General features: G+C 46.4%; 1 protein-coding gene and 1 long non-coding RNA gene across 2 annotated transcripts; one reads left to right on the top strand and one right to left on the bottom strand.

Moving 5' to 3' along the window:
* The first annotated feature begins 164 nt into the window (after positions 1-164).
* On the top strand, positions 165-6,879 carry TAS1R3 (taste 1 receptor member 3). Its single transcript, XM_010116455.2, has 6 exons — positions 165-1,542; positions 2,607-2,907; positions 3,611-4,390; positions 4,774-4,977; positions 5,272-5,392; positions 5,896-6,879. Exons 1-6 carry the CDS (start codon positions 1,364-1,366, stop codon positions 6,816-6,818), a joined length of 2,508 nt encoding a protein of 835 aa, XP_010114757.1. The 5' UTR covers positions 165-1,363; the 3' UTR covers positions 6,819-6,879.
* Positions 1,528-11,426, bottom strand: LOC147598159 (uncharacterized). The gene is made up of 3 exons (XR_015260828.1): positions 11,124-11,426; positions 10,389-10,516; positions 1,528-1,727 (listed from the first exon to the last, which is right to left on the bottom strand). It is a non-coding gene; the product is annotated as an uncharacterized LOC147598159 (long non-coding RNA).
* Between the last annotated feature and the right edge of the window lie 711 nt (positions 11,427-12,137).

Here is a 12,137-nt window from a genome sequence, read left to right as displayed (position 1 = left end):
AAATGCATCTTTCCTTCACTCTGCATGCTCTCATTTAAATAAGGTCATGTCTAATGATAATTTTCATTTCCTGGTGTCCTGCTCTCTCTCCAAACAACGGGAACCTTTGTAAACAGCCTCAGTGAGTTACCGCTGAGTAAAACTACGGTCCTGCACTTGGCTTTGGGCAGGTTCAGAGTCTGGCAGCTTCCACCAATGCGGCCAAATTCAGAAGAGTAAAACCTTCACCTACAGTGAGTGGTGTACATGAAAGCTGCACCAACATTCAGATTCTCTAGGGGGAGTTTGAATATTTTGCACAGAAGTCCATCACATAAACAGGCTCCTGTGCCACAGAAAGCATCCTTGACTTCACGTGGAAGGATGGATGGAGTAAATAATTGCCTGTGCGTGACTTCACCATTCAATCAGCAGTTGTTTTTTTCCTCTGTGCAGCTGAATTTGTATTTAGAACTTCAAAAAAGAAGCTATGGAGTTAAAGCTAACACTAATATAGTCCATTAAGGGGAAAGTAGCCTTTAAAGGGCGGCAGTATAAAGATCCCTACGTAACGTAGCTATAGAAATCCACAACTGGTGCTTGCCTGAAGCACTTGCTCACTCGGCTTTCTACAGCGTACCTGCCTCTCTGCAGACGTGGAAAAATATTCTGGCCTTGTAGCAAAAGTGGTATATCACTTTGGCAGTATAAGCAGGTTTTACGATACAGTATAAATATATAATCAGCAAATAAAATGCAGTAAATTGAACTATCCTGTTTTCTAAAATGCAAACCTGACAGAAAAACCACAAACCATGACGTGACCTAAATTACTGTGCCGTGGAACTCATACGTAAACCCAAACTTTTAAACTGAAGTTAACATCTTAGCTCAGCGTGAGAAAACTTTAGGTCAGGCAGTAACAACTTCCTACAAACAGCAGCATAGCTGAGTAATCGCTCAGCAACCTTGCAATCTCGACTGGCCTGCTCCAGTGAAGTTCTTGCAATGCACTGAGGAAGATTTGGTTATCTCCACGATGAGCTGACCTTGAATTTGAAAAAAAAAAAAAATTAATAATAAAAAATTACTGCTGTGTGAGCAGTGAGCAAAGGCTGCTCACCGAGTACAGGAAAGCAGGATCAGGCCAGTGTTTTCCAACCAGCCACTCACGGGGTACGGCTGCGTATTTGCCTACTGCCCACGAAGCACAGTTACACATTTAATGCATTTGGCTAAACAAATTCTTCCCCGGTATTTTCATCTCCGAATTCTATTTAAAGAGACTTCCTAGAACTGTTCACGCCGGATCCCCTGCCCTTGTTCCCTCTCCTGTATTAATTTGGAGATTTCTTTGAATCATTTTCCCCAAACCAGCCAAAAAATGGTCCCTGACCTGCTGCTGTGCTTGAGCTTTGGTTATGCAGCAGCCCTCAAACCCACGTGCCTCTCGGCTCAGTTCAGAAGGCCCGGTGATTTTATCATCGGAGGCTTGTTCCCTTTCGGAAGGGACACCGTAAACCTGACGGCACGAGCGGAGCCCACCTTCGTTGCGTGTGAAAGGTAAGAGGAACGTTAGCTTCGTTAGTACGGGTTAGGTTTGGTCACTTGGGCTGGGGAGAGAGAGAAAAGGAAGTAGTCCTGGTAGCAACCGAAGGTCTCGCAGCCAAACTTTAAAGGCGAGATGGAAACAAAGGCCAGCTCTAAGGCGCAGAAGCTTTGTTGTACGGTGCCATCGTTTTCTGACCCTGAAATGGAAAATGTTTTTGCGTTTTCTTGACGCTACTACGCAAACTTCAGATGCAACCAACCCCATTTTGATTAAAGCTTTCAGCGGCGCTGGCTTCCTTCGTGTTCTGAATCTAACACTTACACAAAGTGTAAATGTTGCTTTGGCTGCCAGGTGACACGTTGAGATGGCACTACTGCCTTTTATGAGCTACAGGGACACTCAGTACTGTGCACAAGGCAAAGAAGGAAACCAAATCACCTGGCTTGCAGGCTTGCCAGCCTGTAAACAGTTAACATCAGTATTTCCTACTCAGTTACACCAAGGTGGTTCATACCATCACGCTACGAGCTACTTAGAGCGCTTTGTGAGGAGAACGAAAAGAAATCCTAGTGTCCTACCTGCTTCCCTGGCAGCAACAAAGCACAGAAAAGCATGGTCCAAAACGTTTCCATCTTTGCAGGCAGTGAGGCAGGGAATACGCCCAGGGCACTGAGCTCTACAGTGGAGGAAAACCCCAGGAAGAAGGACATCTCACCTGAATGGGCACACACAGCACTTTGGGAACCACCGGCTCCTTGGCTGAAGTACACACTGCTAAGAGCAGGAAATTGCCTGAGTTTTGACCCTCACAGCTAAACATACTGGTCTCTCTATAACTCTGTGTTTCTTCTGTGGAGCCCAGAGGATGTATTCGCTGACAGACAAGGTTAATTAAATTTGAAAGGGCTCAGAGCCCTCCTACTCACAGTACAAAATATACAAAGGCTAGGGGTACAGGGGTGCTCCGGTGTATCTGGCTTGGCAACAGGCAGGATGCTAAAACGTCAAAGAATGTGGAATAACCTGCTCACCCTTGTAACACCATCATGCAATTCCCTGTCTCCTCTTTCTGCAGGTTATATGTAGCTGGGCTCCTATGGGCTCTTGGGATGAAGTTTACTATTGATCAGATCAACAATTCCACTTCCCTGCTCCCGGGAGTAAAGCTGGGCTATGACATACACAACACCTGCTTTGAGCCGGTGGTGGCCTTACAGCCCAGTCTGCTATTTCTGACCCGAAACGGCATGACGGGCATCGGGGTCCTGTGCAACTACACCGAATACCAGCCTCACGTGATTGCTGTGATCGGGCCACATAAGTCAGATCTCTGCGTGCTAACAGCCAAACTATTCAGCTTCTTCTTGATCCCACAGGTAAAGAAATTCTCTGGAGAGGCAAGAATTCCCCTTTTTGGTGGGAGAAGGGTTGGGATCAAGAACACCATCTATAAGACTTTGAGCCAGGACTGTTAAAGCTCAGACTCCAGTCTTTTCTTTGGCACAGATTTTCTGAGTGGTCATTAAACTTCCCTCCCCGAACACGCACCAGCGTCTAACTTCCCGGAGAGGAGAGGGATCACTCAGACTGCTCTGGGATCCATGTAAAATGGGAATAACAGAGCTCCCAGTATAAACTGGGAGGATCCTGTGAGAATACATCTGTGACTAAGTACTCACTCACCACAACAGAGCACAGTCAGGTGAATTCAGCCCTGAGCTAAGATACTACCGAATCTTGGGTGCGTCACTCTTTGCAGAAAGTAGCTAATTATTACTGTCATTAACACCGAGGGCTGGTGCTGCGATGATGGACACAACTGGCAGCGGAAGGAGACTGCTATGTGGGACAGCAGCACCGGAGGCAAGCGACAGGGGCCAGTTTATGGTTCTCTTGGTAAATGCAGCCATGACAGACCTATCCCTTTAGACGAGTTCTTGCCTCCCACTGTCCTGACCCAGCATTTTTTAAAATCTAGTGCACTGGGAATAAGCAAAGAAGGTGGAGAGTGATCTGGACTGTGAACACTGCCCTCAACTTTACTCTGCCTCACTTTCCCTCTTATCCTCTAACTTGCAGATCAGCTATGGAGCCAGCAGCGAGAAGCTCAGCAACACAGAGTTGTACCCATCCTTCTACCGTACTATTCCCAGTGATAAGAACTTGGTGGAAGCTGTGGTCCTGCTGCTGCACAAGTTCGGATGGAACTGGATTGCCACCATTGGAAGCGATGATGAATACGGCCGAGGAGCCCAGGAGCTCTTCTTAAGCATAGCTGAAAATCACAGCATCTGCATTGCGTTCGACGGGCTAATTCCTACAGACCTTGCAGACCCCAAAACCCAAAACCAAGTGGAAGACATCATTAAAGAAATTAACAAGACCAAAGTCAACGTCATTGTTCTTTTTGCCTCTGCTAAGCCAGCCAATACCCTGCTGGAACACAGCATCAGGATGGGACTGAGCAAGAAAGTCTGGATTGGCACTGACACCTGGATGTATTTCAATACATCTGCCTCCATCCCAAATATTCAGAGTGTTGGGACAATCTTAGGCTTTATTATAAAAGCAGGAACAGTCCCTGGCTTCCAGAAATACGTGGCCGACCTCTTTACCTCTGTTCAGCAAGATAAATTTTGCCAGGAGTCTAGAGAAATCAACCGCCTCATGTACTCTGGCATGCTGGACACGCACTGCAAAGAGTGCGACCACATCTCGCTGCACGACATTTCCTCCACGCTGAGCCTCTCACAAATACAACCGGTGTACATCGGGGTCTACAGCGTGGCTCACGCGCTGCACAGAGCGCTGGGGTGCACCCACCGAGCATGTCCCAAAGCATCCATCAAACCTTGGCAAGTGAGTTAAGGTCAGGGGGAAAAACAGCAGTTTTTCATCCAGTCCACGCAGCAGAGCTGCCCGCAGCCAGCCAGGGACGGGGAGTAACGCTGCAGCGTGCTCCCGCCCCTGCCCTGGCAGCGAGACAGCCCTGGCGATTCCCTCAGCCGCTCAGCGCCTACAGCAGCACGCTGCAGCTCCTCTGCAGTCCCCTCTCTAGGGCTGTGTTCTGGCTCCCGCTAACTGGGCTTGGCACAGTCGATAACGCAGCCGGAAGGCCAACAGCCGCGATCTTAGTCACGTAAGGGACAACTGATTGCAGCCAGAAATTAGCTTACTCTATTACTGTCCTCCAAACACAGACATGTACCACTATTTACTGTCAATCTTAATTTTCTCCTCAGCTGCTGCACTTCATGAACACCCTCCCGTTCGAGGTGAACGGCGAAAGTTTCCAGTTTGATCAATCCCACGGCACAAACGCCGGCTATGATCTTATGTTCTGGTCCTGGAAAAACAGCACCCTGACCTATCTGCCTGTAGGCAGCTATGAAGGGACCTTGTACATCAATAAATCCCAGATTCAATTTCACACTGCAGATCAAAAGGTAAGAGATGGCGGGCAAAAGCATAAAGAATCACAAAATGAAGCCAACTTTTTTGTTGCTTCATCAGGAGCGTTCACATGGAGCTCTCAGCCTGCATGCCACCAGTTCTCGCTCCCCTGCAAACATGTACTCCTCTCCATCGTGCAGAACTAGACAAAGGTATTCTCAGCACCGTTCAAGACTCAGACACAGGTTGCATCCCAGCACAGCCCAGCTAATTTCTTCTGATCTGTTTGGCGGTACAGTGCTCCTCCTCAAAGCATCTGGCTGACGTTCATTCTTCCCGTTGTCTAGAAGCCTACATCGGAGTGCTTCAGACACTGTAAACCAGGCCAATTCAGACAAGTAAAAGGATTCCACCTCTGCTGCTATGACTGTACAGACTGTCCAGAAAATACCTTCTGGAGCGCGAAAGGTGAGGCCTGAGAAATGCAATGTCTTTAACTGCCTGTATAATGTCTGTGGAGGTCACACAGGTTCACAGAGCTGGTGAAGGCCGGCTGTGAGCTCTTCCTCCACGAAGCGCTGCCAGGGCAGAACATTTGCCTCCCTTTTGTTCTGCTGTGCACTGCTCAGTCTCGCTCTGCAGATCTTCAACAGGTGACCTTCCAGAGTTAGGGGAGAGGCATACGATGAAATTCTGGGATCTTTTGGAAGCTGGTGGTCCTTCCTGGGGAAGGGAAACAGAGCCAAGCAACAGGTGGATCCTTTTGTGGGGTGGGGGGAGAAGTAGAGGTACAAAAGAGATTGAACAAGCTTTGGAGACTCCATACACTTAGGAAGGGGGGGAAAGTAGGCAAAGCAACGCCCAAACCAGCTGCCTGATTCATGACTGTGACCTGTCCTCAGGGACTGCTTGCAGCAGGATAGCAGCACTCTGCTGCAAGGTGACATCGTTTTCTCACTGCTGCTTTGCAGACAGCTCCACCTGCACTCCGTGCCTACAGCATCAGTGGTCCCCCGTCCGGAGCACGCGCTGTTACGACCGCAGCGAGAGGTACCTCTTTTGGAACGAGCCGCTCACCATTGCCTTGCTGACGCTGGTGTCCATCACCATATCCCTGATTTGTCTGACAGCAGTGCTCTTCTTTAAGAACCTTGAGACTCCTCTTGTGCAGGCTTCTGGAGGCAAGCTGAACCTCTTTGCCCTGTTCACACTCACGCTGCTGTGTCTCAGCTGCTGTCTCTGCATAGGGAAGCCCAGTAACAACCTTTGCATGATCCAGCAGATAGTCTATGCCCTCTGCCTCAATGGTTGTTTCTCCACCTTCTTCATCAAGTCCCTTGAGATCACCCTCGTGACCGAGTTCCCTCACTGCGCCCCCACCTTCTTGCCCTGGGTGACCCAGAGGAGGGCCTGGCTCCTCGTTGCCTTGTGCCTGCTCACCGAGTGCTTGCTCTGTTTCTGCTACCTTCACTTGGGCCCCGACTATCTGATGTCTGATTACAAGTCGCTGCCCACCGAAGTTCTGCTGGTGTGCAGCACGGAGTCCTGGTTTGCCTTTGCCCTGATGCATGGCTACAACGGCTGCTTGGCCTTCGTCTGCCTCCTGTGCACCTTCATGGTAGAGACTTCTGGTAAGAAGTACAACGTTGCCAGGGGGATCACGTTTGCCGTCCTACTCTACTTCATCATCTGCATCTTCTTCGTTACTATTTTTACCACGCTGAAGACAGTCCTCAGGTCTGTTACTCAGATCGGTAACATTCTGACAACCAGTCTGGGTATCCTGGGGACCTACTATATCCCCAAATGCTACATCATCCTGCTTAAGCCTGACCTGAACACAGTGGATTATTTCCAGAGTTCCGTCAAAGAGGAGCCAGAGGACTCTCAATAAACCAGGTCCATTGTCACCTGCTCCTCAGTGAGGCTGGCTGTATTTTAATGAGATAATTCTGTTTATGACGACTCTACGAGCTATGGTCCCACCCACACAGTCTTACCCAGTAGGCTGAACACTAGGAGTAGAATTTTTCAGCTGCTAAAGCATGGGGCTCTAATCTAAAGCAAAATGCCCCTAGCAGAGTAGTATTGATGGTCTCTGTAGCTAATAGACTCCGAAATAAAAAAAAAAATTAAACACTAAGCAAAGCTTCTGATGACAACCATTGCTCTTCTAGTTCGTGGTATCACCAGTGCTCGGCTGCAGCGTATTAACTGAGAACCGGTCCTTATACATCATTAGGTGTTGAAACAGAACACCAGCAAGAACTGTATTTCTCCAGAGATTTCACAGAACGAAACTGTCAGAATAACTGTAGTTATTCAAGCCAGAATCTCAGTAAAACTGAGATTTTTGTCAGATACACTATACTGTAAAAGTTTAGATATCATCACGGAAATATTTCTCACAGTTTCACACTTCTTTTATAATACGAAATACAGTTTTGATATCATTGCCATGAAACAAAACGCTGAACTTTCCCAAGCCAATGTTTAAATTCCCGTTAAGTAAAGCTTTCTATGGAAAAAATTATTTTTTAATTTTCTTGACTGCTTTGCCACAAAATCTGTAGAAACAATTCTGCTACGTAAAGGCAGCTGTATGCATGCTCTAATGAGTCTATTACCCATTCAAATGTCAACTCACTCATTTGTGTTTCATTAACATGGGTTTGCAAAGAACGTGCAAATGAGGACAAGACGCAGGGAAATGAACAGTGTGCACATCACACCATCCAAAGCCATACCAGAAAGTTCCTCCCATCTCAAAAAAAACCATGCAAAGATCACCAGAGAGAAACATTTCTTACCCGGTGGGACATTCTGCAAAGGGGACAAAAATAAATCAAGCACTTTGAGGAGTATTCGGCCCCCGCTCGCCAAACAGCAGGAGAGCTCTCCTGTTCGGAAAGGCCTGCGGTTTGCCCCACTGATCATCTGATTTCCAAGCACAGGTAACAGTGATCATTTCAGAAGGCATGGCAAAAACACTCGTACAAGAAAAACAGACTAGCCCCCTCACAAAACATTCCTGCTAACCATGACCAGTTAATATCCAGCTTATATTATGAATATGAAGGTTTACACAAGTTACCGAACAAATTACGATCCTCTAAAGCGCGTAGATTCAATGCAAGCTCTTTGCCACGAGGGAGTACTGTGTACGGAGAATTTCACAAGCCTATTTTTGTGCGTGCAGCAATCACCTCTCATTGTCAGTCTACCTGCTTGGATCAGACAGGCTCCCCTCACCGCCCGTTAGCCACAGACACGCTCTAGACCGGACTTTCTGCACAGATGAGTTACTAGATGATGCAGAATTAGGACATGACAGGAGGTGCAGAAGCGCGAGCGTGCCAGAAAATGAAATTTATGAGAGCAGAGGCTCAAACGAGCACCATTCATGCATCACTGCCTCTTCGCTTGCTCCTCAGGAACACAAGAGTGCCAAGGCTACAGACAACGTAAGCAACGTAAGGACAAGAGATAAGGGCAAATGGATCTGCCAGCATCACACACCTGGAGCTTTTTAGGCCTGCTGCTCCATGCACAGCACGTAACAGCTTTCTGAACATGGAAAAAATGCTGAAGGCCTTACCCCCATCCTCTTCGGAGACTATATTTGTACTGAAACATTTTTTATAGGCCAGTAGGACCAGTTCAACTGCAAGGGTTGTTCCCGTCTGTTCTTGCAGGTGTGGAAATTCCCCTATGCTGCAGGTCCACCCTGCCAACTTCAAGGCGTTGTAAAACCAACACTGCAGCACACAGCGCGTGACAGAGCTGACTGCAGCTCCAGAGGTCACCACAAAGCTTGAAGTCTTCGAAAAAAGCAGCTTAGAACTGCAGACCCCAAGCAACCTGAGCGGCCAGGCCCGTTCCCTCCTCTGTCCCAGTGTACCTGCTGTATTTTATTTCTCCTCGAGTCCATCTAATCAAAGGACAACAATCCAGGACCAAAGAGGCTAAGTTGCTGCGACTGCCAGCGTGTCTTCTGCCAGCTACATTGAGACCACCGGTGGTGGGGAGATAATACTGCTATGTTTCACCATTTATGGATCACAAAGTGCTCGGCAGCCTCACAGCACTGCTGCACAGAAGCTGCTGTTGCTCTGCTTTACTCATTTGGATTCTCCAGGTCTTTCAAAGTGTTTGCTAGGACTTACAGAGCTGACCTGCTGCAGCTGCATACACAGGTGATACAAGCTGATGGAGGGGGTCTGCTCTGCTGCAGAATTGTTATCCCTGCCTACCAGCACAATTTTTTTTTTTTTGTCTTAAATATTTTCAGAGTTAATAAGGCTGTCTGGCTCTTGTGGTCCTTGTTATAATATCATGTTCCACGTTATATTCTCTGTAATAAATGTGGATACACATTACACATCTCTACCATTTATTACAGTGCCTCTGTACTTCCAAAAGGCCGGAGAGAAACCAGCCAGCCCAGAACAGACACCTATGGCGGAGACCAAGCAAGGAAAGACAGACAGAACCTTGAACTACGCAGTATCACAGAGATAATCAACAGGGTCTCAACGTCCACGTACATACCACAACGGCTGCCGTGTGCGTTCGTGTAATATGAGGTGGCTGATGAGGTATGCTGCACTACCAGCTGTAAGCCAATAATCATTATTAAATATCAGCCACTTAGCGCCTCTTCACATCAAGAAAAGTGGCAGCTACCACTCTACTGTTACTTTCTTAGTAGTTCAGATGCAATATAGTAGAGATTTATATTTTATCATGCTGTACTGTGAAGGAATGATGATAGCATCTCCCCTTCAGTTCAAAAGCAAAGGCTATGACTTGATCCAACGCTTCTAACCAATGCCATCACCTCATCCGTTCATAAACCTGGTTCAAGTACAACGGGACTGCAACACGATTGGTAAAAACACGGATTTCATCTTACTGAAACTAAACCACTAGCCAAGAACAAGTACTTTCTCACAGTGAAAACATACTTCAGCAAATGCTCTTCACACAAAGTTTTTTATCCTTTAAACAATCTTTATTTTACACTCTTTTTGCAAAAAATTGTGTCAGGGTAAAGCAGCAAACTATGAAAGGTGAAAATGGAAAAACTTCTCTACTATTTCATGTTACTACCAAACAGCAGCAAGTAAATATCAAGCCACATCACTAAAATCTTTTCCCCACTCTCTCTGACAAGCAACTACACTGCTCTGTTATTCCCCACATTGGGCTTAACTTCCAACACCACTGGAAAAACTTTAACTCATCAATTCAGCTTAAATAAAGAAATAGCTACTTAATCTAAACCAGAGAATATTTTCATTGTTAAAAAAAAGAACAGCTTTTCAGTGCACTGTAAAGCTAGCTGTCCTAGATTTCTGTGGCTACCTGCAAAAAGAATTCTCCTGGCGTACTTGAAGAAAAATGTTGAGAAACATTTGACAAAAGTACTGCTCAGTGTGATTAAAAATAGCAAAAATCCTACCTGAAAACTGGAAGTCCTTGTTCCTGGAGACTGCAGCAAGTCTTCATGAGCATACTGTTGCACCTGAGAATCCCAGTAGTACTCCTCACTTCAGTGCTGGGACTTCATAGCACAGCAGCATTCAGGAACTTTTGATCATTGTTCCAGAAATAGAGAAGGAAAAATAAAATTTACCTCTATTGCTTCTTTTTCTGGCAGCAGAGCTAGAGCCATGACAGACTGGTTTTTCTTTCCCTTCAGGGAGAAAGGGCAGAGTCGGGGGAGAGGGGCAGGAGGAAGGGTAAACTAGCTGATTGAAGTGTTAAACCAGTTCCAGTCACCTGCAGACAATTAATACTGGGTCAGCTGGAGTTCATCAGGCCCTGCAGTGAAAGGCTGCAAGTGTGTGTCCCAAAGTCTGATAACTTAATGTTCACCTAACTGGGAAAATGCTGGCTAGACCATTTTGCATCCTGTGTAAACAAATATGGTTTGGAAGGGAGAATACGGGAAACTCTGCCAGACTTCCTCACGGGCTCCTACATAAACGTGCTGCAGAACTGTTCATTTTATAATGGGTGCCTCCGTAACAACTATTCCTTTGTCTCTCCCTTTGCTGCTTGATCTCTACCAGCTAGAAGAGGGAATTTGCTTCACCAAGCTGTGGTTGTTCCTTACACATGAACCACTCAGGCCTTGCAGGGAGGCTGGGTGTCCTTCCGCTGCGCGACAAATACGCCGTGGTGTAAGGCTTACCAGTGCGTCTGCAAGCGGAGTCCTAAGGATCCTAGCTTGTCTGCGCTGGAGTTTGTGTGCAGGGTCCAGAACAAATATTCACATGAACCAGCTGAACACGCTGAGGGGTTCTACCAGCAGATTCACCTCCTGGGACTGCAGGCAGGAAAACTTGTTCCAGCTCCTGTCTCTGGAACAGGAGGTATCCTCCAGCTGCCTTTTACTTCCACAGCCTTTCTTCAGCCTTTCCTGTATACCTACTCCTGCCAAGCTGTGAGAGGACGAAGCTCAGTGATTAAGAGGCAGGGCAATTTAAGGGGAGAGCACAACTTCTGCACCTTTACATCAGCCATTAGCTGAAAGCTACAGCACTTCTGCTGAAGGGCAGGGGCTGGTGTTTCCACTCGGATGCTGTTTAACCTGCACGGAAGAGTCAGGCCTCTGCATTTCCACCATCTGCGACCCAGATTAGGGGTGAACATTTACAGGGCTCCTCTCATACTCTGAACTGGAAGCACTTCTGAAATATCATTAAATCACAGAACTCCCAGCTGCCTATCGTTAGCTCCTGAACAATCTTCTCCTGTAGAGAGGACAAATCTTCAGTGTGGTAGGAAAAAAAAAAAAAAAAAAAAAAGAGAAGAAGATTCAACCAATGTTTTATCATTCTTGAATAAAAGATAATGCAGTAGTGCAAAGAACTGAAGACATACACTGCAGTTATCACATAAAATTAAAAGCTTTTTAGTGTTTAAAATAGCATTTACACATAAGCAGCTATATATTAACTATACAGACACTTGGGTTTTAATACAATATCTACAAAAAAGAATTCAATTATGCAATAGACATTTAACAGGAACAGTGCAGTCCATGCTAGTAAGAGGTCACTCTTTGAGTAGAACCAATTCTAGAATAGGTGATAGTCTGGGTTTTCATTATTTAAAATCATGTAACTTTGTTCCTCTACTGTACATAAAATTCTTTACATGTATTTCTAATCACTGATTAGAATTAATAATTTTAAGTCAATCT

The sequence above is a fragment of the Chlamydotis macqueenii genome, chromosome 21 (genome assembly GCF_036417535.1).
Source record: "Chlamydotis macqueenii isolate bChlMac1 chromosome 21, bChlMac1.mat, whole genome shotgun sequence".
Classification (NCBI taxonomy): Eukaryota; Metazoa; Chordata; class Aves; order Otidiformes; family Otididae; genus Chlamydotis; species Chlamydotis macqueenii.
This window is presented reverse-complemented; position numbering and strand designations above follow the sequence as displayed.

Coding starts and splice junctions, on each gene's coding strand:
- TAS1R3 (XM_010116455.2), top strand. CDS start 1,364: ATGGTCCCTGACCTGCTGCTGTGCTTGAGCTTTGGTTATGCAGCAGCC. Junction 1,543..2,606: donor ACCTTCGTTGCGTGTGAAAG/GTAAGAGGAACG, acceptor CTCTTTCTGCAG/GTTATATGTAGCTGGGCTCC. Junction 4,391..4,773: donor CATCCATCAAACCTTGGCAA/GTGAGTTAAGGT, acceptor TTTTCTCCTCAG/CTGCTGCACTTCATGAACAC.